The sequence below is a fragment of the Bufo bufo genome, chromosome 2 (genome assembly GCF_905171765.1).
Source record: "Bufo bufo chromosome 2, aBufBuf1.1, whole genome shotgun sequence".
Classification (NCBI taxonomy): Eukaryota; Metazoa; Chordata; class Amphibia; order Anura; family Bufonidae; genus Bufo; species Bufo bufo.
Genome location: NC_053390.1, coordinates 540,774,750 through 540,801,857, shown reverse-complemented (window position 1 = coordinate 540,801,857; position 27,108 = coordinate 540,774,750). Strand labels below are relative to the sequence as shown.

The 27,108-nt window shown below is 42.5% G+C and overlaps 1 protein-coding gene across 1 annotated transcript in view; it reads right to left on the bottom strand.

The window, feature by feature from the left end:
- LOC120991672 (purpurin-like) overlaps nt 1-27,108 on the bottom strand; it is a 30,293-nt gene that overhangs the window by 2,689 nt on the left and 496 nt on the right. The window contains exons 2-5 of the mRNA XM_040420470.1: nt 17,683-17,800; nt 13,192-13,328; nt 12,943-13,055; nt 290-502 (exon numbers count right to left, since the gene is read on the bottom strand). Coding sequence (XP_040276404.1) covers nt 290-502; nt 12,943-13,055; nt 13,192-13,328; nt 17,683-17,799 — 580 coding nt within the window. The 5' untranslated portion in view covers nt 17,800. The remainder of the gene's footprint in view (nt 1-289; nt 503-12,942; nt 13,056-13,191; nt 13,329-17,682; nt 17,801-27,108) is intronic.

Below are 27,108 nucleotides of genomic sequence, written 5' to 3'. Positions count from 1 at the left end.
GCTCTTCTAGTTAATTTAATACTTCATTGGACCCTGAGAATTGAATTTGCTGAGTAATAACGTTTGAACTTCTCTTTGCCTAGTTTACTCAGCTCAGATTATGGAGAACTACATTCCTCTTTACTGCTAGTAGAGAAATGGAAGTGACAACTGCTTGTACATTGGCTCTATGTACTGTAGCAATGGTCACTTTTAGTTTCCATTTTAATCTAAAACATATTTTAAAATTCATTGGGACCTTATTATGAATGTTATAATTTTCAAACTGAATTTGAAAGCTGCTACATACCAGACTGGAGAACAGGTTGAAACTGTCCAGCCAAGCAGATTTCCTCTTGTTTCTGGCGCACAAGCCTTGTAATAGCTGGAGAAAATCCACGTGGGTTGCGTGAGAATATAATAGAATAGCCATCATGACATGTTCCATCGTCTTTAAGACTGCGGCAAGCATAAGTGACAGCATAGTTGTCATAGTCTGTGTCAATCACCCAGTAGTTGTCACCTGTGAAAATACAAAATTGTTCACCATGTACTTTAAAAAAATGGTTTGAAAAACAGTAGCGTGCACTGATTAATAATGCCAGTTTTAACACTAGTGTGATATGACTGTGATGGCAAAACTTGCACGTAATCTATTAAAAGATATATCACCACTTTTGAAATTTGATGCGAAAGGAGAAGAGTCGCCAAAGAATTTCACAATAAAGGTCAAAAATTGGTGTTAATAGATGTACAAATGTGAACCACTGTCTATAGTTCAAACTCATAGGTGGTTTGAATCACATGAAAAATCCTACCATAACTGTAAAGTGAAAAAAAGACATTCCACTTTCTCTGGATGTCAACAGTACCTTTACATTATTAAAATTAAAGAAAGGAGAAGAGTCGCCAAAGAATTTCACAATAAAGGTCAAAAATTGGTGTTAATAGATGTACAAATGTGAACCACTGTCTATAGTTCAAACTCATAGGTGGTTTGAATCACATGAAAAATCCTACCATAACTGTAAAGTGAAAAAAAGACATTCCACTTTCTCTGGATGTCAACAGTACCTTTACATTATTAAAATTAAAGTAAAGGCATGCTGAAAGTCCTAAAAACTGGGCAAATGCAAACGTAAATATTGAGTAATATAAAATTGAGACCAAAGGATCAGGCATCACATCACAGTAATATATAATACCATTCATTATGTCTAGAGATGAGCGAAGTTATAAAAAATTCGATTCGCTCGGTTCGCCGAACTTTAAAAAAAAATTTGGTTCGATCCGAATTTATTTGCGGCACATCACGTTAAAAAACGGCTATTTCCTGGCTACAGAGAGCATTTATAGTGGTGTAGAACACTGTGCCTTGCAGTAACACGCATAGGGAGTCTGCTGTGGTAGTGAAATAATACTGAGTCAGTATAACATGCATATGACAGGCAGCACTCTTAGAATCACTGCACACTTCACTTATTTGGGCAGTCACGGGGCCAAAACTGACCAAATAACTCAAGTATGAACTCAGCCTTACAGGTCGACAGAGTGAAGAAAGTGTCAGCAGTAAGTTTGTGTTGACGTCACTGATTATTTTGCCCTTTCTCTGATCCGTCAGAACAATAACCCCCAAAAAATGATCCTGTCTGTTGAGCATCCACCTTCACTCGTCCAGCATTTAGTCAGTAATCCATCAGTATTGCTAATGCCAAAAAACAGGAGTGGATCCAAAACAGAGATGACACGTGAATGGAATATTTGCATGTCTTCTGTGTTTTGTACCCACTCCGGCTTTTGGCTACCAAATCACAAGCCAATTCTGATGGGACCATACAGGCCTTACAGCTGCTACACAAACAGGATCCGTTGTGTGTCTCATTTTTCCTTCCTTCTGACAGACCAAAAGAAGGGTCAAATAAATGATGATGTCAGCCAGCCCGAAAGGCAAAATAGTGGCCCAGTCATGAAGTGGGGAGGGTGGGAACAGCATGAGAAGTCCACAGAGTGGCCCTATGACATAGTGGTGTGGTGGAAGCAGCATGAGGAGACCACAGAGCGGCCCAATGACAGTGTGGGGGTGGCGGCAGCATCAGGAGGCCACAGAGTGGCAAGGTGACATAGTGTGGAGGTAGCGGCAGAAATCGGTCTCTTTTGTCAAAGTGTTGGTGTGGCACCATGAATGATCTAGTCTGATGCATCAGGCATTGGTGGGTGGAAATTCTGGCTGATCCACGTCTGATTCATCTTGACAAAGTCAGTCTCTCCACATTTTGGGTGGACAGGCGAGTTCTTCTTGGGGTAACTATTGCCCCCGCCGCACTAAACACCAGCTCTGATGCCACACTACTGGCCGGGCAGGAAAGCTTTTCCAGGGCAAACTCGGCCAGTTGCGGCCACAAATCCAGTTTGGCTGCCCAGTAGTCCAGTGGATCTTCAATGACGGCTGGCAGGGTGCGCTCCAAGTATGCCACCACCTGCTGGTTCAGGTTCTGCTCTATGTATAGCTGGTGATTAATAGTTTCTTCACTATGCGGATGAAAAAAGCTGCTCATCAGCGACTCTAGATTCAGGCTGCTGCTGATGGAGGCAGGGAGTCCCTCCGATCACTTGCACAAATGGCCCGATGGATGCTCGCTTGCATAGTGACACCCGAATTGTCACCATTCGGCAGAGGGATGACTTCTGGCTCTCCACCTTGTTGGACCCTCGCTCCGGGTACAAATTGGGGGGCCTTTTTTACACCCACTGAGAGGGAGGACAAACTGAACTAATATAGAGACATCCTATGTAGTCAGTTGGCCGCTGTCTATCTGCGCCATCGTCCATCCTCTCGTAGGTCCGACCAGGGGGGGCCTCTTCGCTCACGTTTCACTGCCACCCCAACCCTCCCTAGCAGCCGTGGAAGTGGAACGTGAGCGCAGAGGTCCCCCCCGGTCGGACCTGCGAGAAAATGGACGATGGCGCAGATAGACAGCGGCCAACTGACTACATAGGATGTCTCTATAGTAGTTCAGTTTGTCCTACCTCTCAGTGGGTGTAAAAATGGCCCCCCATTTTGTACCCGGAGCGAGGGTCCAACAAGGTGGATAGCCAGAAGTCATCCCTCTGCCGAATGGTGACAATTCGGCTGTCACTACGCAAGCAAGTGAGCATCCATCGGGCCATTTGTGCAAGTGATCGGAGGGACTCCCTGCCTCCATATCCACTGCATACTGCAACAGTGTGTCTGGGTCCTCTGCCTCGTCTTCCTCATCGCCCTGTAGCTCCTCTGGCTGGCCCTGCTCCTCTCCTGTCACCTGTGTGTAAAAACCACCCATTTCGCTACACATTGCTTGTGGTCCAATGTCCTCCTCCTCCAGTTCAGCCCTCACAGGGCTCATGTGGCCGTGAGATCTAGGCGCCACGTCTCCAGTTTCCTGACCAGCCATATTTACCAGCATCTGTTCCAGGACATAAAGCAGTGGAATGACATAGTTCATCCTGTAGTCCTGGTGACTGACAAATAATGTGGTCTCCTCAAAGGGCCTGAGCAAACGGCAGGTGGCACGCATGAGCTGCCACTGGCTGACATCGAAGTTACACAGGGGAGTACTCCTGTCCGCTTGATCATCAAGAAATCCTTTATGGCCTTTCTCTGTTCGTATAGTCGGTCCAACATATGGAGGGTGGAATTCCAACGGGTGGAAACGTCGCATATCAGCCTATGTTGGGCATGCAGTTCTGCTGCTGCAGCTCAAGGAGGGTGTGCTTTGCAGTGTACGAGTGGCTGAAGTGCATGCAAAGTTTCCTGGCCATGTTTAGGATGTCTTGCAGATGGGTGGAAGACTTCAGGAACCTCTTGACAACCAGATTGAACACGTGTGCTATGCAGGGAGCATGGTTCAGCCCTCCTTGACGCAGCGCCGACACCATGTTCTTCCCGTTGTCGGTCACCATGGTTCCGATTTTGAGTTGATGCAGAGAAAGCCAGGATTCGATTTCTTGATGAAGGACACGGAGCAGTTCCTCCCCTGTGTGACTCCATTCGCCCAGGCAAATGAGTTGCAGAACAGCGTGACACCGCCATGCCCTGCACATGTGGTATGCTGGAGGGGCACTGTGAATTGTCCCTGCAGTTGAGGCTGAGGAAACGGTGGAGGATGAGGAGGCAGAGGCGAACATTGTCGCAGGACCAACGGCTTGAGAACATGGAGACGGAAGCGGCGTCATCTGGCCAAGTTGCTGGTGTGGCTGTGCAGGAACCACATTCACCCAGTGGGCCGTAAAGAACATGTATTGTCCCTGACCGTAGTTAAAGCTCCACACGTCAGCACTGCCATGCACTTTGGCAGACACCGACAGGCTCAAGGACTGGCCCACCTTCTGTTCTACATGCGTGTGCAGGGCTGGTACTGCCTTTTTGGCAAAGAAATGACGGCTTAGGACTCCCCACCTCGGCACAAGCCATCAGTTCTCTGAAAGGTGCAGAGTCCACCACTTGGAAAGGGAGGGACTGCAGCACCAGCAACTTAGCCAGGAGCACGTTCAGCTTCTGCACCATTGGATGAGTGCACGCATACTGTTGTCTCTTGGCAATCGCTTCTGTGACTACCACATTGGAGCCACAGTTCTCCCAGGCCACTTTATGGTGACACTGCATATGTTGATGCAGGGCTGTGGTGCCAACATTGGCACCCTGGCCACGCTTCACCTTCTGCCCACAGATTCTACTGTTCACCTCCTCCGGTGGCTTAACAAAAAACTGCAACACCGCCAAGTAGGTGATTTTGCCCCCAATACTACGCACTGTCTGACTGCTACCACCGCTGCCTCCGTGAACCTCTGCACCACTACTTCCCGGGTAGGTAAGCTCCTGCAAATCTGGTGGTCTACCCCGGGCACGTTTGGCTACCGACCTCCCACTGCTGCCACCCTGCTGACTCCCGGCCACACTAGCGACTTGCTGGCTCCGCCGCTGCCTCACGGGCAAGCTGCCACCCTCTTCTCCCAATGATGATGAAGCCCCTTCGTCACCCGGCTCCCAAGTGCGATCAGCTACATCATCATCATTGAGTACTGTCTGCACGTCACTGAGGTCCTCCTCAACCGTCTCTGACCTCTCGCAACACCTGCTCCCATGCCACTCTCCTCATCACTACTTGCCCGCCTAGTGGAGGACGCGGCGGATGTCTCCTCCGCATCTTGGCTTGCCAGTAACTGCTGACTGTTTTCTAGTAGCTTGTCCTCACTGTGTAGTAGAGCTGAGCCCATAGCATACAATACTTATCTGGCTGAGGGAACAGAAAAGGACAGAGGCAGGTTGAGGACAGGTGAGGGCACAGGGCCTGCTCCCGGGACATGCCAACTAAGGGTTGTGTCTGACGAACCCACCGACTCTTGGGTGGGGGTGTCTGATGTCACTTAGGATCAAGTGGATGACTGAGTCAACCATTCAAGAACTGCTGGGTTGCTGGTCAAGACACGACCGCTTGCTGACACTGGGAGCTCAGGCCTCTCAAAGTAACCCCTGCTGCCACAGCCCCTTACTCTGCTGCAACCTGTGCCAGAAACATTTAGGCCTCTGCCACTCCCCTATGCAGGGCCTGCCACTTCTCTGTCTTACATACTGTTAGATCAAATAAATAAATAAATACTGTAAATGAAAAGAAAATTAAAACACCCAAAAAAAGTCTGTAATTTTCTCACTTCACCACACAACAGCTAATAAGCCTTTTTCCCCCACTAATACACACAAAAAAGGGTTTTAGAACATATAACTGCATCGCTGAATGGCAAATATATTTTTATTTTGCCACTATTACACGCCAAAATGGGCTTTAGAACATATAACTGCACCGCTGAATGGCAAATAGGCCCTTATTTTTTCCCCCTTTATACGCCACAGAAGGCTTTAGAACATATAACTGCACCGCTGAACGGCAAATATATTTTACTTTTGCCACTAATACACGACAAAAAGGACTTTAGAACATATAACTCCACCGCTGAACGGCAAATATATTTTTCTTTTTTTCACTTATACACTCCACAAAAGGGCTTTATAACAAATAATTGCACCGCTGAATGGCAAATAGGACCTCTCATTTTTTTCCCACTTATATACGAAACAAAAGGCTTTAGAACATATAACTGTACCGCTGAACGGCAAATATATATTTCTTTTTTCCACTTATACACTCCACAAAAGGCTTTAGAACATATAACTGCACTGCTGAACAGCAAATATATTTTTATTTTGCCACTATTACACGCCAAAAAGGGCTTTAGAACATATAACTGCACCGCTGAATGGCAAATAGGCCCTTATTTTTTCCCCCTTTACACGCCACAGGCTTTAGAACATATAACTGTACCGCTAAATGGCAAATATATTTTACTTTTGCCACTAATACACGACAAAAAAGACTTTAGAACATATAACTGCATCACTGAACGGCAAATATATTTTTATTTTGCCACTTATACATGACAAAAAGGGCTTTAGAACATATAACTGCATCGCTGAACAGCAAATATATTTTACTTTTGTCACTAATACACGCCAAAAAGGGCTTTAGAATATATAACTGCACCGCTGAACGGCAAATATATTTTTATTTTGCCACTATTACATGCCAAAAAGGGCTTTAGAACATATAATTGCACCGCTGAACGGCAACTAGACCCTTATTTTTTTCGACTTATACATGCCACAGAAGGCTTTAGAACATATAACTGCACCGCTGAACGGCAAATATATTTTACTTTTGCCACTAATACACGACAAAAGGGGCTTTAGAACATATAACTGTACTGCTGAACGGCAAATATATTTTACTTTTGCCACTATTACACGACAAAAAGGGCTTTAGAACATATAACTTCACCGCTGAATGGCAAATATATTTTACTTTTGCCACTAATACATGACAAAAGGGGCTTTAGAACATATAACTGCACCGCTGAATGGCAAATATATTTTTCTTTTTTTCACTTATACACTCCACAAAAGGGCTTTATAACAAATAATTGCACCGCTGAACGGCAAATAGGACCTCTCATTTTTTCCCCACTTATATACGAAACAAAAGGCTTTAGAACATATAACTGTACCGCTGAACGGCAAATATATATTTCTTTTTTCCACTTATACACTCCACAAAAGGCTTTAGAACATATAACTGAACTGCTGAACGGCAAATATATTTTCCTTTTGCCACTAATACACGACAAAAAGGGCTTTAGAACATATAACTTCACAGCTGAATGGAAAATATATTTTACTTTTGCCACTAATACACGACAAAAGGGGCTTTAGAACATATAACTGCACTGCTGAATGGCAACTAGGCCCTTATTTTTTTCTACTTATACATGCCATATAAGGATTTAGAACATATAACTTCACCACTGAACAGCAAATATATTTTACTTTTGCCACTAATACACGACAAAAAGGGCTTTAGAACATATAACTGCACCGCTGAACTGCAAATATATTTTCATTTTGCCACTAATATATGACAAAAAGGGCTTTAGAACATATAACTGCACTGCTGAACAGCAAATATATTTTACTTTTGCCACTAATACACGACAAAAAGGGCTTTGGAACATATAACTGCACTGCTGAACGGCAACTAAGCCCTTATTTTTTTCCACTTATACACGCCACAGAAGGCTTTAGAACATATAACTGCACCGCTGAACGGCAAAGATATTTTACTTTTTCTACTAATACACGACAAAAAGGGCTTTAGAACATATAACTGCACAGCTGAACAGAAAATATATTTAACTTTTGCCACTAATACACGAAAAAAGGGCTTGAGAACATTTAACTGCACCTCTGAACGGCAAATATATTTTACTTTTGCCACAAATAAACAACAAAAAGGGCTTTAGAACATATAGCTGCACCCCTGAACGGCAAATATATATTTATTTTGCCACTATTACATGCCAAAAAGGGCTTTAAAACATATAACTGCACCGCTGAACGGCAAATAGGCCCTGTGGCGAAACCGACCTCGCCACTGGGTTTTGGAGAGGACTGGCTGCTGGCCTCTTGCCCCAGGATTATGGCCCATACTAACTTTTAAACCCCTGAACCGATTCAAGTGAATTTTGGATAGGTTTGTCCCCACGTTATACTGTTTGAATTAATGTAAGTTATATGTATGGCCAATGTAAACTCACAAAGTTGTAACAATCTATAATAATTGTAACTTGTCAGCTTGGGAGGAAAATGCTGGGTGTGTTTCTATTGTGCCATTGTCCTATTGTGTGTTTAAATGGTGATGTCTGTCCTGTTGTATCTACATGTGTATTGGCGATCTCCCTTTGTTCTGAGAGATAATTGGATTGCTCCTCAGGTTGTCTCCAGACAGAGGGGAGGAGACCATGATGCATTGTGGGGATATGTTGTCCTATGTCCCAGTCTTCATTCTGGTCCTCTGGGGGCGTGAACGATTGGTTGCTGTAGTTACATTGTATGTGTTGTTAATTACTGATTGGTTGTATTTCAAACCCCTGTGGGCAGTACTATGTTTTTGGTTTGTGAATAAAAGAGGCTGTACGTGAAGTACAGTCAGTTCCTGTTTCACCTTCAACATAGAGCCTCGTCTCATGTGTGTGGGGATTGCTATACGTGTATACTCCCCTGGCTATAACTACTAGCTCTTTTAAGGGCTGTTCCTGATCTCTGGTTTTAGGAGAGGTCCACCCACTGGAGCCTGGAGCCTTGTCGTAGGTCCAGGGTGGGTAGGAGACGGTGAGACCTCAACCAAGCTTCGGCGGTTCGTGGGGTCTGCAGTGCGTACGGCGTCAAGTGGAGTGCTTGGAGTCCTCGGAAAGCACTAGGAGCATTCATTCAACGGAGGTACCCGGTCGGTGTACCAGGTGATCCGTTACATTGGTGGCAGCAGTGGGATGGCGTCCTAGTGTGAGGAGAAGCAGCTCGGAGACACCGTTCGTGGATTTACTAAATTGAGGGTAACGCTAGTATCCGTACAGCGCCCCTGGCTACAGCAGGATGGAATCGGCTAGTCTTCGAACAGCGTTCCACTACGAGGATGAGGATGACCCGGACTGGAGGGATGCAGTCCGGAAAGGCGTCTGGTATGATGCCCTGGAAAATGCCCAGCGGCGGCGGGGCGAGTGTCTCCCCAGTGAGGAACAGCAGTTGCGGATGCGAGTGGCCCTGCGAATGCCCCTTCTGGGAGAGAAACCCCTGAATGAGTGGGTGACAAAACTGGAGAGCCTGGTATGGAAGGAGCTTTGGCTAGATGACGCCTACCAGGCACTCTGGTGGTATGTGATTCGGCACTCCCCCTGGATGGCTGAGCACGACAGACCCGAGGGTGAGAATTATGATGGCCCTGGCCTGTTGTTTGAGGCCTTCGCAGAACCGGAGTTCGGAGATGCTAGAGGGTCCCGGTTCTGGGATATCTATGACTACAGGGAGGCTATGCATGATTGGGCTACAGCGAGAGAGGTGAGACAAGACCTGGCATCTCTAGTGACAAAGGAGTGGGAGCTGGAGCAGGACTACCAATACTTCTTCAGCTCAATTCGGTCCCAATATACACTGCCAGAGAGCTGGGTGGCAGTCCCAGACCTAAAACCCTACAGCTGGGAAGACCCGACTGAAGTATCCCCTGCTTCAGTACCAGCTACAGAGGTAGGAGTCCTCATAGACTGGTCCTGTGAGGAACCACAACAGGCAGGTGGAGACGGAACCGAGGTCTCTCCACCGGGATGCTGGGCAGCTGGCCCAGACCCTCAACAGCAGCCGGAGTTGCCAGGTGTGGACGCAGGTGGTCCTTACTCGCAAATGTTGAGGGACCTCACAGACTGGTCCTGGAAGGATCCACAGATGGCAGGTGGAGATGGGACCGAGGTCTCTCTACCAGTCCTACAGAGATGCTGGACGGTCGGTCCAGATCTCCAGCCATCTCCGCAGGGATACCAGGAGGAGGAGGTAAGCGAGCCCTCCCCTTCCCAGGTACTTCCCAACCGAGTTCTGGGGGCAGGGGATGAGCCTGCGATACCCACTGATCTCTCTCCCCAACCACAGGGGGACAGCACCCCTAACCCTGATGGTGCAGATGGGACCGTGGTCTCTGCACCAGGCCTACCGGGATGCTGGACGGCTGGTTCATATCCCCCACCAACCCTGCAGGAATGCCAGGAGGAGGAGGTAAGCGATTCCTCCTCTCCACAGCCGATCTGCAACAAGGTCCTCGGGATAGGATTCCCTGACCACATCCCAGCGGAAGAGCTGGCATCTGGGCAGAGCGCAGTCGGCCTCTGCCCTCCTATATCCTCTTCTCCAGAGGCTGACTTTCCACAGGCTACCCCAGTGGAAGCGCTGGCATCTGGGCAGAGCGCAGTCGGCCTCTGCCCTCCCCTATCCTCTTCTCCAGAGCCGGACTTCCCACAGGCTACCCCAGCGGAAGAGCTGGCATCTGGGCAGAGCGCAGTCGGCCTCTGCCCACCAAGTACCTACAGCTCCAAGCTGGAGAACCACAAGGAAGCGAGGAGTAGCAGATGCCCACTCAACAGCTGGGGACATACAGAACAGGCCCCAAGATTCAACAGGTCCAGTATTGGGTTGTGGTTGGACTGCCAGACTAACTCAGGTACTGACCGTGAGGTCAGGTATCTGGTTAGTCTTCCCTGGGAGGGGGAGATGTGTGGCGAAACCGACCTCGCCACTGGGTTTTGGAGAGGACTGGCTGCTGGCCTCTTGCCCCAGGATTATGGCCCATACTAACTTTTAAACCCCTGAACCGATTCAAGTGAATTTTGGATAGGTTTGTCCCCACGTTATACTGTTTGAATTAATGTAAGTTATATGTATGGCCAATGTAAACTCACAAAGTTGTAACAATCTATAATAATTGTAACTTGTCAGCTTGGGAGGAAAATGCTGGGTGTGTTTCTATTGTGCCATTGTCCTATTGTGTGTTTAAATGGTGATGTCTGTCCTGTTGTATCTACATGTGTATTGGCGATCTCCCTTTGTTCTGAGAGATAATTGGATTGCTCCTCAGGTTGTCTCCAGACAGAGGGGAGGAGACCATGATGCATTGTGGGGATATGTTGTCCTATGTCCCAGTCTTCATTCTGGTCCTCTGGGGGCGTGAACGATTGGTTGCTGTAGTTACATTGTATGTGTTGTTAATTACTGATTGGTTGTATTTCAAACCCCTGTGGGCAGTACTATGTTTTTGGTTTGTGAATAAAAGAGGCTGTACGTGAAGTACAGTCAGTTCCTGTTTCACCTTCAACATAGAGCCTCGTCTCATGTGTGTGGGGATTGCTATACGTGTATACTCCCCTGGCTATAACTACTAGCTCTTTTAAGGGCTGTTCCTGATCTCTGGTTTTAGGAGAGGTCCACCCACTGGAGCCTGGAGCCTTGTCGTAGGTCCAGGGTGGGTAGGAGACGGTGAGACCTCAACCAAGCTTCGGCGGTTCGTGGGGTCTGCAGTGCGTACGGCGTCAAGTGGAGTGCTTGGAGTCCTCGGAAAGCACTAGGAGCATTCATTCAACGGAGGTACCCGGTCGGTGTACCAGGTGATCCGTTACATTCGTTACAGGCCCCTAATTTTTTTCCACTTATACACGCCACAGAAGGCTTTAGAACATATAACTGTACTGCTGAACTGCAAATATATTTTCATTTTGCCACTAATATACGACAAAAAGGGCTTTAGAACATATAACTGCACCGCTGAACGGCAAATATATTTTATTTTACTTTTGCCACTAATACACGACAAAAAGGGCTTTAGAACATATAACTACATCGCTGAATGGCAAATATATTTTGCTTTTGCCACTAATACACAACAAAAAGGGCTTTAGAACATATAACTGCACCGCTGAACGGCAAATATATTTTACTTTTGCCACTAAAACACCAAAAAAAGGGCTTTAGAACATATAACTGCACCGCTGAGCGGCAAATATATTTTTCTTTTGCCACTAATACACAACAAAAAGGCCTGTAATTTTCGTACTTCACCACACGAAGTGTGGTTCTTTAGAACATATAACTGCACCGCACAAAGGCAAATAAGACATGGAAATATTTCCTTGTAATAAACTCTGTTAATGGCTGTATCAAACTGAACTTACACCCCAATAACAAGAACAGTTTGCTGTAATTACAGAGCTTTATAATGGCATTTGGGTCCCCACTCAGTGCAGCAAGGTGTAATAGGATTGTTCCTATTACTTAGGCTGTAAGCTCCCCTACAGAACCCTGTTCTACATAAATGCTGTGGAGTGATTTCTCCCTTTCCTTTCCCTACACCTTGAATAATCTTTCCCTGAACTTGCAAATAGTTTTTTTTAGCACAATGAAGTTTTTTCTAGCACTGTCCCTAGCGCCTGCTGACGTCTCTCCCTGCACTAAGTACTCTGGAAAATGGCAGAATCCAAGATGGCTGAGGCTAGTTATAGGGCTGTGACATCACAGGGCTGGCTGGCTGCTGATTGGCTGCATGCATGGCATTATGGTTGATCCCGCCTTCCCAGAGTTCCTTGCTCCATGTCCTCACATGTGCAGCAGCCATTTTAGGAAAAAATGCGATTTGTTACCACGAAGCGTGAGGAAATTCGGATTCGGTGTGAATCGAATAATTTGTGAAATTCGAATCGAATTCCACTTCGTCAGCTTTGATTCGATCATCTCTAATTATGTCATTTTCTAATTTACTTTAGTATTTAAAGAGGAAAATTTAACAATATTCACTGACAATACTACAAAGAATATACATTTAGGTCTTTTGCTAAGTTATAACATATTTATAGTATTAGATCTTTTTGGCTGTTTAGAACTATGGCTTTCTCAGAATCTTTTTTACCCTACCAACTGGGTTAAATGAGTTTACGCATGGCCTCCTCCCTTAAAACTCAATAGTCCATGGATTCAAGTAACTTTGCTTAGCAGAATGGATTTTAACTTACCTCCACTTGATAAGTAGCTAGCCAGTCCCTGGTAGGTCATATACATTTTGGCTGGTGTGGTTGGGTCTGGTACTGAATACTGAGCAGCCATATCTGCACAGATAAGCCAAAACCTAGAAATGAAATTATCAATACATTTTCAATAAATCAATTCTAAATGGTTATTTTTTCCCAATTATTTATTTTTTACTTATATTGTGGGTCGAGTGTGATTCACTGATTGTGAACTTTGTTAAAGGTATTTCTTACCCAAAAAGCTTAACTCTGCCTTTTGAAGATGCAGTCATTGTACCATCTTCATCTACTGTATACTCAGCAGAGATGTTATCCTGAAGGAAGAGGCCTTCTGGTTCTTTTTTTCCAACGGCATACCATTTTCCTCCATACTATATAGAAGGATGGAAAAATAACCATAAACCAAATGAATGATGTACAATCTACACTACTAGTATGATTGTGGGACATCTTACTGTATTTATGGACATTTTACTTGAAAAACCAACATCCTACTTGGATATTTTTGCTTTTATGAAGAGGCACACCTCGATTGAGTTACACCAGTTTCCCTTTCTTTGGCTGTTGGCCTGATACAATGATACTTTACTAAATGGCACAATCCAATTCTTTTCTGCCAATGATCTGATTTTGTAAAAAACTTTTTAGGGTGCTTTCACACACAGCTTTTTTGTGACATTTTTCTGCACCTGCTTCTTTCTGCTTCTTTTCAAAAATGCAGCATTCTATAGCAATTGCCATTTTGTTTAGCCATCACCTTCTCTAAAGGGGAAAAAATGCCACGAGGAAAATGCTAGTGGTAAGACATAGTGGTATACACTGTATACAAAAAGACATCATGTAGGTGCGAAAAACAACTTTAAGATGTTATTCTGCCATTTTCTTAGGGGTAAAGAAAAATTCCCGAATTTCATGTTTTTAAGGATCCTAAATGTGCAATATTTTCTTTTTTGGTAGAGGGAAAGTTTATGTAGTCTAAAAATGACCACTAATCACATGTTGTGGTCAAACCTTAGATTACAATATGTAGGACAAAAGTATTAAACAAAAAAATCAGGACTATAATTCCACATCCAAAGAAAAAAATAAAATAAAATTATTGTAGGAAAAAGAATTGTAGGATAGTAGAAGGCTAGAATTTTAGAAACTGTGCCCCTTAAATCATTCAAAGCTGAATTTTAAAACTTTATTGTTCCTTTAGGTGTTCCACATAAATTAAAATAAAATGAAGGTGAAGTTTTAAAATTTCAAATTTTTTGCACATTTTTCCATTTTAATTCATTTTTCCTGTAACGCAGCAAGTTTTGACAGCAATACAAACCTCAATATTTATTACTCTGATTCTGCAGTTTATAGAAATTTCCCATATGTGATCCCCAACTGTGCTAATTGACTCAAACATAGTCCACATAAATGAAGGTACACTTTATGGATTGTAGGGTCTTTATTTCATAAGGATGTTTTTCAGGCACTGTGTTAGTTTTGCAGAGGCCTTGAGCAGCAAAATCATTATAAACACCTCTGAAAGATCCCTCAAAGAAGCCGAAAGACCCCTCAAAACAAAGAGAAAATGTAAAATTACATTTTTTTCAAATAAAATGCTGCTTTAGCAGTAGTAATAGGAGAAAAACACCTCACAATTTGTTATACATTCTCTCCTGAATATGGCAACACTTAAAGGGAGTCTGTCACCACATTTCAGCATATTAGACCGATCAAATAGCCTTGTATGATACACCCAGAACTTAAAAACGTTACCTTTGTTGTCGAAAACGGACCTTTCTTTTACCAGAAAATGAACTTATAAAGTTATGTAAATGAGCCCTCTCAAGTGCCCAGGGCGGTCTCTCAATCCTCGGAGCCCCAGGCAGCACCTCCTCAACGGCTCATAACCCCGCCCTCCGTGTCCCTCTGCCCGCCCGTTTACTCCCCTCCCCTATCCTTTTCCACAGCGGCTGCGCGGTCAAAATCGTAGCGGGCGCATGCGCAATGCGATACCCGCTCCTGGCAGGGCATCGCAATACCTACTGCGCATGCGCCCGCTACGATTTGGACCGCACAGCCGCAGTGGAAAAGGACAGGGGAGGGGAGTAAACGGGCGGGCAGAGGGACACGGAGGGCGGGGTTATGAGCCGTTGAGGAGGTGCTGCCTGGGGCTCCGAGGATTGAGAGACCGCCCTGGGCACTTGAGAGGGCTCATTTACATAACTTTATAAGTTCATTTTCTGGTAAAAGAAAGGTCCGTTTTCGACAACAAAGGTAACGTTTTTAAGTTCTGGGTGTATCATACAAGGCTATTTGATCGGTCTAATATGCTGAAATGTGGTGACAGACTCCCTTTAATATTTGTTTGTAAACTGCTGTATGGCACATAAGGGCTCAGAAGGGAAGAAGAACTGTTTGGCCTCTGGGGGGCAGATTTTGCTGGAATGGCTTTTGGTGGATGTGTCACATTTTCAGAGACCTTAAAGTACTGATCTAATAAAACCCCCCCAATAAATTATCCCATTTTGGAATCAAACCCCCTTAGGGATGTACTGAGTGTTTTTTGACCCTACAGGTGTTTCAATGAACTTATTAACACTGGGTTGCGAAAATGAAAAATTTTATTTTTCCAATAAAACATTGCTTCAGCCCTACATTTTTCATTTTCACAACATTTAATAGAAGAAAAAGTAACCCACAATTTGTTATATGATTTCACCTGAATACAGAAATACCCAATTTATGGTCTTAAACGGCTGTATGGGCAAATGAGTGTAGAAGGGAATGAGTACTATTTGGCTTTTGGAGCGCAGATTTTTCTGGGGTTGTTTTTAGGTACTATGTCACGTTTGCAGAGAGCCTAAAGTACCCATAGAGTAGAAAACTCCAAAGTGACCCCATTTTGGAAACTAAAACTCTGAAGTAATTCACCTTGGGTTATAGTCATTGTTTTGAGCCCACATGTGTTTTTATTAAGATTAAGATTTGAAAAATTACATTTTATTTCAATTATATGTAGTTTTAAACCCATTTTTCTCACAAGTGGCAATCAGATAAAAAGCATGCCAAATGTTGTTATATAATAACACAAATATTAAAAATTCTAATAACCCCTTTCCCAATTTTACATCTAAAAATAAGTAAACAATAAAAAAGAAATATTATTGGCATCACTGTATCTAAAAATGGCCAAACTATTACATTTGGACTATTATAATGTATACTGCATAATGAGTTGTTATTTTCATTGGTGCCATGTTGGGGTACATATAATTTTTTGATTGCTTTTGATTTAGTTTTTAGGAAGCTGAATAAAGAAAACACAGCAATTCCAACACCAGGGAGCCAATGAGGTGTGAGAGAAAGACCCTTCCTCTGTAAATCACTTAGATGCGACAGCAGTGACTGCCTCTAAGGGTTTAAATGGCTGGGATTGGCAGTTACAGTGGGAGCCTTCTGCAATCATGCTGTGATTGTGTGAGCACAACTTCTGTGCCTGCTCAATCACTGTCCCATGTATGTACAACAGATGTGGGGAAGGGGTTAAATGACCAAACAGAAAAAATGCTATAGCTTTTGAAGATACATGTACTAAAAAAAGGAAAATGTGCCTGATCAGGAAGGCGAATATATGGGCCGGTTTGAACTGATTAACAAATGCACACACAAAAAATTTAGACCCAACCATACAAATCATGAAGTGTGAATAGATAAAATAACAGTTTTGTTAAAACTACAGAAAACTTAAATTGCAGACACTACTGTGATTAATCCCCAAAGTGCCCCTTACACCATCAGGGTACTGACAAAGGTACATGCTACTCAGATATAGGATGGTTGTTTGGTGGGATTCTCACACTGTAGACCAACAAGCTGTCCATTTACCTGTCTTTGATACCAAGAGAGCAATGTAGTCTCTTGTAATTTCCTTTATCTGAATAGCAAACAGTGGCTGAGCATGGCAAGAAGAAAACATTTTTGACACATTAACCCTGTAAAACTGTTATTATGTTTGTCATAAAACCTGGGTCATTCCATGTCGCTTCACCAAAACTGAATCACCGTTTTTTGAGAACTGCTGTATACTGACTAATGACACACTGCTATAATCAGGGAGTGCAGTTACTCAGATACGCAGTTACTCAAATATGGCAGCATAAACCTGGTGACAGAACCTCGTTAATGCATCAAAAGCTCCCAAATCTGCAATATTTTTACCACAACATTTCTGTTCTAAAACAAAAATGTACAATCCGACAGGACAGTCTTCTGGGCAATGCCAGGGTTACCTTTTTTTTATTTTACAAATTAATCCATTGGGCATATGTCTACGCAACTAGTCCCAGACAGATAGGAATCCTACTCTACTTGTCATGTGCATTTTTTTTTAAAAATAAATAACCCCATTAAGATCCATATGCAGTAGTTAAAAAAGTATATGGGAAGTGAGATAAAAGGTAGAAACGTCCATAAAATGCAATTATACAGAAAAAACAACTTTGCAGACAAATTAATAGAAAATAAGTGTATTAGACGAGGAATATATTGTGTTATGTTTTTAGATATATTTTTTAATTATAAGACATTTAGGCCATGATATTTTTACTATATTATTAGACTGCTGTTATGCAGTTTTAACTAATCGACTAGTAACATAGATCACAGACACTATACTATTGCTATACTTTTGCCTCCATATAATAAACTAACAAAACAATACATCTAGTCCTGTAATCTTACCCTTTTCACATCAAAGTCTTCTTTCACTTTTAGAGTATCAACCACACAAGATTGGGCCTTGCATTGCTCAATGATGGTGAGAAGTGCAGTAATAAAGACGTACTTGAAATTATTCATTCTGGAAGAAAGCAATTTTTTTTATCATTTAGCAATTCTTAGTGGTAGAGGTTAAATGGTGTGCAAGTCTGTTATCTAATAGATCGCTGCAAAAATCTGCAACATAGCTACAAGGTGTACAGAGGTTGCAGAGTCACCGCTTGGGCCTTGGTGTCTGAGGAAGCCCAAGGTACAAGATAACAGGTAATACATTTTTTGCATTTGGATTTCAAGCAACTACTCTGCTTAAGATGCTAAATAAATTATGCAAGATAGTTTAGATGTGCTTCTCATATGCCCTGTAGTTCTTTTATGCCTCATTATACTGGTATGATAGTTGTATGCATAAAAAAGCAACTTAATTGGTAAAAAAAACAATAAGACTTGGAAGGAAGAAGAGAAAGATGACAACCTCCAATGGTATGGGTAATGCAATCATAATTACTGTAAAAAGAAGATGGGATATTCACAAAAAAACACCTTATATAATGGTAACCTTCTCTATTGATCTAGTAAAGTGTATAAATAATATAATTGAATTGCTATCGAATAATTCTAATTACTTAGCAAAAATCGAATTCTTAATATTTAATTAGTACAGGATTAAATGTTGATCGCTATAATTTGTCTTCATCTTATCTAAAGAAGGTCATTGATTTCATTATCAAGGTGACTTCCAGAGTTGATATATTACAATACAAAATTTGTGAACGATAAAGTAGTTCACAGTTGACTCAGTGGTTAGCACTGTTGCCCTGCCCTGCAGCTTTGAGGTCCTGGGTTTGAATCTCGCCACGGGCAAAATCTGGATGAAGGTTGTAAGTTCTCCCTGTGTTTGTATGGATTTGTTCCAATTTCATCCCGCACTCCAAAAACTTTCCGATAGGCTAACTGAGCCTGCGGAATATGTTGGTGCTGTATAAATAACTAATAAAGTTTAAATGGTTTTACCCGCATATGCAATGAATCTATGTATGAATTTGGGGTACAGAAACAGGATGTTTTTGTGAATGTTCTGATTTAGCCATTCATTTTTAGGCATGGCTGTCTCATTCGGAACACACAAGGCATAACCAATTTATACTCAGATACAGATTTCAGGAGCTTTCTGTTCACAGTGCTTTCAGAGTCTCCATTGGGAGTTCCATTGGGTTTAACTAATGCTTTACTATCTATAGAAATAATGAAAACCTCAGCTGACCACATTAAAATTGATGAGGTCCATTGGGGACTCTTTCTGTCATATAATGGCATTATTTAGAATGTTCGTCAAATATATCTTTTTTAACGTACACATTAAATAGACCATTCTAAATCATGGAAACATTTTTCTGACATTTTAGTGATATCCCACCGTCCTCCCCAGTTCTCATTTTTATTGGACATGGCTGCAGTCTGATCATCGTGTACAAATATTCAGCAAATGTTCTTGCCACAAGCTCAGAGCATCAGGCTGCAGCAAAGGATCATGAGCATGTAAAGGTTTACTAAAAACTAGAGTTTTTGCTTTATTAATTGGAGGTTACCTTTAACCCCCAAATGCTTGTCATGGAATCCTTTGTCTAAAGGCTCCATGCTTCTATGTACATCACGGGATTGCAAGGGTTCAGCTTCTGCTGTCAATTACTCCTGGGACTTATGCTGTAAAGACTGGGATCAGAGGAACCTCCAATCTCTCATCCATTGAACCCATTAGTCAATAGCAATTTTGCCATCTAAGGTATTTGTCAGCCCATCTATGCCCTAATGCGGTACCAAGAAAAACTACAACTAAATCTGCAAAAAATAATCCCCCATACTGACTGACCAAAATAATTCCATAAAACATATTTTACTGTGCAATAGTAATCATCACAAAAGAGTAAACCTAAATAAATAAAAAAATACTGATATTTTGGATTATTGTATTAAAATGGACCGTTAGAAAATGGTTACAATGGCAGAATTGCAGGGTTTTGTTTTGCATACCACCCCTTGAAAGATTAATAAAAGTTATTCAATAAATGATATATACTCCAGAATTGAAAAATAAACTCAACCTGCAAAAAAATAACTTTTTATACAGCTACATTGACAGAAAAATAAGAAGTTATGGCTTCCTAATGAGCACTAATAACTTCCTGATCACCAATATTAATGTTAGAGACAAGGCCAGCGCCTCTCTACAGTATAGTATTGTACTACACATAATGTGCTGCTTTGTACCTCTGGTAAGATGAGATGGTCCGGTGGACACCAGGTTAGGGCAGCTATCTCTGACTGTTATATGTTAAAAATTATATGTTAAGGATGTTCTTTATCTGTATTAGTGATCTGCTTAGTTTCTTCCATCTTAATTATTTCTTATTTTGGACTTACACTATGTGGGCTTTAGAACCAAATACTAGTTTTTCATAGAGTTATGCTCTCAACACAACATTTTTAATGTACAGTGGTCATCCCAAAACAAAGTAAAATTGTAATATAAAATGAGAGACCACGATATAGAGCTACATTGCTTGTACTGTAAATAGTCTTTAAAAAGCCTACTGGACCACGAGAACCATGCATATTTTACCCAGAGCCACCGATAGACATGCTTCTCTTGTGCCTAATGGAAATTATGGCCCTAGCCAATATGTTAACCTATAACAATAATTTTAATAAAATATTAGGTGATAATACCTATAAACACAATGTATGATAATATACAAAAAAATGGGTCTTGTAGAATAAAACCAAACATGCCTACACATCAATGCTGCCTTCATTTTAGTGGACTTACCTGATCATCTATGGATGTGAAGTGAAGACTTTACAGATTAAAATAAACATCACTTTCTGCTTTAAATAATAAGCCCCCAGTCTACCTAAGTAGTTATTTTGGTCCATGGGGCACAGTAAGAAGCTTAACTTTAATCCATTACATAAAATCTATGTGTAATCCTTTTCTCTGATGTGTGCCTGTCTAATTGTGAGAGAACACACACATGAATTGGATGAAAAAAGAGTGTATTTAGAAACTGAGCACTTGAGTCGTCTACACATGAGTGCCGTCATAAGCTTTCACAGCAGTAATGGCCATGGGTTCATTTAATATACACGATGCCGCTGTAGGAAGATAATGCCTAAGGTTTCTGTGTCTAGTAAACGATGGAACGTACAGTACAGACCAAAAGTTTGGACACACCTTCTCATTCAAAGAGTTTTCTTTATTTTCATGACTATGAAAATTGTAGATTCACACTGAAGGCATCAAAACTATGAATTAACACATGTGGAATTATATACATAACAAACAAGTGTGAAACAACTAAAAATATGTCATATTCTAGGTTCTTCAAAGTAGCCATCTTTTGCTTTGATTACTGCTTTGCACACTCTTGGCATTCTCTTGATGAGCTTCAAGAGGTAGTCCCCTGAAATGGTTTTCACTTCACAGGTGTGCCCTGTCAGGTTTAATAAGTGGGATTTCTTGCCTTATAAATGGGGTTGGGACCATCAGTTGCGTTGAGGAGAAGTCAGGTGGATACACAGCTGATAGTCCTACTGAATAGACTGTTAGAATTTGTATTATGGCAAGAAAAAAGCAGCTAAGTAAAGAAAAACGAGTGGCCATCATTACTTTAAGAAATGAAGGTCAGTCAGTCAGCCGAAAAATTGGGAAAACTTTGAAAGTAAGGGCTATTTGACCTATTATCCTGCTGCTAAACGAAATACTGTGCTTAACCACTTCAGCCCCCCTAGCTTAAACACCCTTAATGACCAGGCCACTTTTTACACTTCTGACCTACCCTACGTTCATCGTTTATTGCTCGGTCATGCAACTTACCACCCAAATGAATTTTAGCTCCTTTTCTTCTCACTAATAGAGCTTTCATTTGGTGGTATTTCATTGTTGCTGACATTTTTACTTTTTTTGTTATTAATCGAAATTTAAAGATTTTTTTTGCAAAAAAATGACATTTTTCACTTTCAGTTGTAAAATTTTGCAAAAAAAACCGACATCCATATATAATTTTTTCTCTAAATGTATTGTTGTACATGTCTTTGATAAAAAAAAAATGTTTTGGTAAAAAAAAAATGGTTTGGGTAAAAGTTATAGCGTTTGCAAACTATGGTACAAAAATGTGAATTTCCGCTTTTTGAAGCAGCTCTGACTTTCTGAGCACCTGTCATGTTTCCTGAGGTTCTACAATGGCCAGACAGTACAAACACCCCACAAATGACCCCATTTCGGAAAGTAGACACCCTAAGGTATTCGCTGATGGGCATAGTGAGTTCATAGAACTTTTTATTTTTTGTCACAAGTTAGCGGAAAATGATGATTTTTTATTTTTTATTTTTTTATTACAAAGTCTCATATTCCACTAACTTGTGACAAAAAATAAAAACTTCTATGAACTCACTATGCCCATCAGCGAATACCTTGGGGTGTCTTCTTTCCAAAATGGGGTCACTTGTGGGGTAGTTATACTGCCCTGGCATTCTAGGGGCCCTAATGTGTGGTAAGTAGTTTGAAATCAAAATCTGTAAAAAATGGCCGGTGAAATCCGAAAGGTGCTCTTTGGAATGTGGGCCCCTTTGCCCACCTAGGCTGCAAAAAAGTGTCACACATGTGGTATCTCCGTACTCAGGAGAAGTTGAGCAATGTGTTTTGGGGTGTCATTTTACATATACCCATGCTGGGTGAGAGAAATATCTTGGTCAAATGCCAACTTTGTATAAAAAAATGGGAAAAGTTGTCTTTTGCCAAGATACAGTGGAGGAAATAATTATTTGACCCCTCACTGATTTTGTAAGTTTGTCCAATGACAAAGAAATGAAAAGTCTCAGAACAGTATCATTTCAATGGTAGGTTTATTGTAACAGTGGCAGATAGCACATCAAAAGGAAAATCGAAAAAATAACTTTAAATAAAAGATAGCAACTGATTTGCATTTCATTGAGTGAAATAAGTATTTGAACCCCTACCAACCATTAAGAGTTCTGGCTCCCACAGAGTGGTTAGACACTTCTACTCAATTAGTCACCCTCATTAAGGACACCTGTCTTAACTAGTCACCTGTATAAAAGACACCTGTCCACAGAATCAATCAATCAAGCAGACTCCAAACTCTCCAACATGGGAAAGACCAAAGAGCTGTCCAAGGATGTCAGAGACAAAATTGTAGACCTGCACAAGGCTGGAATGGGCTACAAAACCATTAGCAAGAAGCTGGGAGAGAAGGTGACAACTGTTGGTGCGATTGTTCGAAAATGGAAGGAGCACAAAATGACCATCAATCGACCTCGCTCTGGGGCTCCACGCAAGATCTCACCTCGTGGGGTGTCAATGGTTCTGAGAAAGGTGAAAAAGCATCCAAGAACTACACGGGAGGAGTTAGTTAATGACCTCAAATTAGCAGGGACCACAGTCACCAAGAAAACCATTGGAAACACATTACACCGCAATGGATTAAAATCCTGCAGGGCTCGCAAGGTCCCCCTGCTCAGGAAGGCACATGTGCAGGCCCGTCTGAAGTTTGCCAATGAACACCTGAATGATTCAGAGAGTGACTGGGAGAAGGTGCTGTGGTCTGATGAGACCAAAATAGAGCTCTTTGGCATTAACTCAACTCGCTGTGTTTGGAGGAAGAAAAATGCTGCCTATGACCCCCAAAACACCGTCCCCACCGTCAAGCATGGGGGTGGAAACATTTTCCTTTGGGGGTGTTTTTCTGCTAAGGGCACAGGACAACTTATTCGCATTAACGGGAAAATGGACGGAGCCATGTATCGTGAAATCCTGAGCGACAACCTCCTTCCCTCTGCCAGGAAACTGAAAATGGGTCGTGGATGGGTGTTCCAGCACGACAATGACCCAAAACATACAGCAAAGGCAACAAAGGAGTGGCTCAACAAGAAGCACATTAAGGTCATGGAGTGGCCTAGTCAGTCTCCGGACCTTAATCCAATCGAAAACCTATGGAGGGAGCTCAAGCTCAGAGTTGCACAGAGACAGCCTCGAAACCTTAGGGATTTAGAGATGATCTGCAAAGAGGAGTGGACCAACATTCCTCCTAAAATGTGCGCAAACTTGGTCATCAATTACAAGAAACGTTTGACCTCTGTGCTTGCAAACAAGGGTTTTTCCACCAAGTATTAAGTCTTTTTTTGTTAGAGGGTTCAAATACTTATTTCACTCAATGAAATGCAAATCAGTTGCTATCTTTTATTTAAAGTTATTTTTTCGATTTTCCTTTTGATGTGCTATCTGCCACTGTTACAATAAACCTACCATTGAAATGATACTGTTCTGAGACTTTTCATTTCTTTGTCATTGGACAAACTTACAAAATCAGTGAGGGGTCAAATAATTATTTCCTCCACTGTATTTCTCTCACCCAGCATGGGTATATGTAAAATGACACCCCAAAACACATTGCCCAACTTCTCCTGAGTACGGAGATACCACATGTGTGACACTTTTTTGCAGCCTAGGTGGGCAAAGGGGCCCACATTCCAAAGAGCACCTTTCGGATTTCACTGGCCATTTTTTACAGATTTTGATTTCAAACTACTTACCACACATTAGGGCCCCTAGAATGCCAGGGCAGTATAACTACCCCACAAGTGACCCCATTTTGGAAATAAGACACCCCAAGGTATTCCGTGAGGGGCATGGCGAGTTCCTAGAATTTTTTATTTTTTGTCACAAGTTAGCGGAAAATGATGATTTTTTTCTTTTTCTTACAAAGTCTCATATTCCACTAACTTGTGACAAAAAATAAAAACTTCCATGAACTCACTATGCCCATCACGAAATACCTTGGGGTGTCTTCTTTCCAAAATGGGGTCACTTGTGGGGTAGTTATACTGCCCTGGCATTTTAGGGGCCCAAATGCGTGCAAAGTAGTTTGAAATCAAAATCTGTAAAAAATGGCCGGTGAAATCCGAAAGGTGCTCTTTGGAATGTGGGCCCCTTTGCCCACCTAGGCTGCAAAAAAGTGTAACACATCTGGTATTGCCGTACTCAGGAGAAGTTGGGCAATGTGTTTTGGGGTGTCATTTTACATATACCCATGCTGGGTGAGAGAAATATCTCGGTCAAATGCCAACTTTGTATAAAAAAATGGGAAAAGTTTTCTTTTGCCAAGATATTTCTCTCACCCAGCATGGGTATATGTAAAAAGACACCCCAAAACACATTGCCCAACTTCTCCTGAGTACGGGGATACCAGATGTGTGACACTTTTTGGCAGCCTAGGTGGGCAAAGGGGCCCACATTCCAAAGAGCACCTTTCAGATTTCACCGGCCATTTTTTACAGATTTTGATTTCAAACCACTTCTCACGCATTCGGCCCCTAAAATGACAGGGCAGTATAACTACCCCACAAGTGACCCCATTTTGGAAAGAAAACACCCCCAGGTATTTCGTGATGGGCATAGTGAGTTCATTGAAGTTTTTATTTTTTGTCACAAGTTAGTGGAATATGAGACTTTGTAAGAAATTTTTTTTTTTTTTAAATCATCATTTTCCGCTAACTTGTGACAAAAAATAAAAAATTCTAGGAACTCGCCATGCCCCTCACAGAATACCTTGGGGTGTCTTCTTTCCAAAATGGGGTCACTTGTGGGGTAGTTATACTGCCCTGGCATTCTAGGGGCCCTAATGTGTGGTAAGTAGGTAAATGACCTGTGAAATCCGAAAGGTGCTCTTTGGAATGTGGGCCCCTTTGCCCACCTAGGCTGCAAAAAAGTGTCACACATGTCGGCAGTGTCACAAAGTTGGCATTTGACCAAGATATTTATCTCACCCAGCATGGGTATATGTAAAATGACACCACAAAACACATTGCCCAACTTCTCCTGAGTACGGCGATACCAGATGTGTGACACTTTTTTGCAGCCTAGATGCGCAAAGGGGCCCACATTCCTTTTATGAGGGCATTTTTAGACATTTGGATCCCAGACTTCTTCTCACGCTTTAGGGCCCCTAAAATGCCAGGGCAGTATAAATACCCCACATGTGACCCCATTTTGGAAAGAAGACACCCCAAGGTATTCAATGAGGGGCATGGCGAGTTCATAGAATTTTTTTTTTTTTGCCACAAGTTAGCGGAAATTTTTTATTTATTTTTTTCTCACAAAGTCTCCCTTTCCGCTAACTTGGGACAAAAATTTCAATCTTTCATGGACTCAATATGCCCCTCAGCGAATACCTTGGGGTGTCTTCTTTCCGAAATGGGGTCACATGTGGGGTATTTATACTGCCCTGGCATTCTAGGGGCCCTAAAGCGTGAGAAGAAGTCTGGAAAATAAATGTCAAAATTTTTTTACGCATTTGGATTCCGTGAGGGGTATGGTGAGTTCATGTGAGATTTTATTTTTTGACACAAGTTAGTGGAATATGAGACTTTGTAAGAAATAAAAAAAAAATTCCGCTAACTTGGGCCAAAAAAATGTCTGAATGGAGCCTTACAGGGGGGTGATCAATGACAGGGGGGTGATCAATGACAGGGGGGTGATCAGGGAGTCTATATGGGGTGATCACCCCCCTGTCATTGATCACCCCCCTATAAGGCTCCATTCAGATGTCCGTATGTGTTTTGCGGATCCGATCCATGTATCCGTGGATCCGTAAAAAACATACGGACATCTGAATGCAGCCTTACAGGGGGGTGATCAATGACAGGGGGGTGATCAATGACAGGGGGGTGATCAGGGAGTATATATGGGGTGATCACCCCCCTGTCATTGATCACCCCCCTGTCAGGCTCCATTCAGATGTCCGTATGTGTTTTGCGGATCCGATCCATGTATCCGTGGATCCGTAAAAAACCTACGGACATCTGAATACAGCCTTACAGGGGGGTGATCAATGACAGGGGGGTGATCAGGGAGTCTATATGGGGTGATCACCCCCCTGTCATTGATCACCCCCCTGTAAGGCTCCATTCAGACGTCCGTATGTGTTTTGCGGATCCGATCCATGTATCAGTGGATCCGTAAAAATCATACGGACATCTGAATGCAGCCTTACAGGGGGGTGATCAATGACAGGGGGGTGATCAATGACAGGGGGGTGATCAGGGAGTCTATATGGGGTGATCACCCCCCTGTAAGGCTCCATTCAGATGTCTGTATGTGTTTTGCGGATCCGATCCATGTATCCGTGGATCCGTAAAAAACATACGGACATCTGAATGCAGCCTTACAGGGGGGTGATCAATGACAGGGGGGTGATCAATGACAGGGGGTGAGGAGTCTATATGGGGTGATCACCCCCGTCATTGATCACCCCCCTGTAAGGCTCCATTCAGACGTCCGTATGTGTTTTGTGGATCCGATCCATGTATCAGTGGATC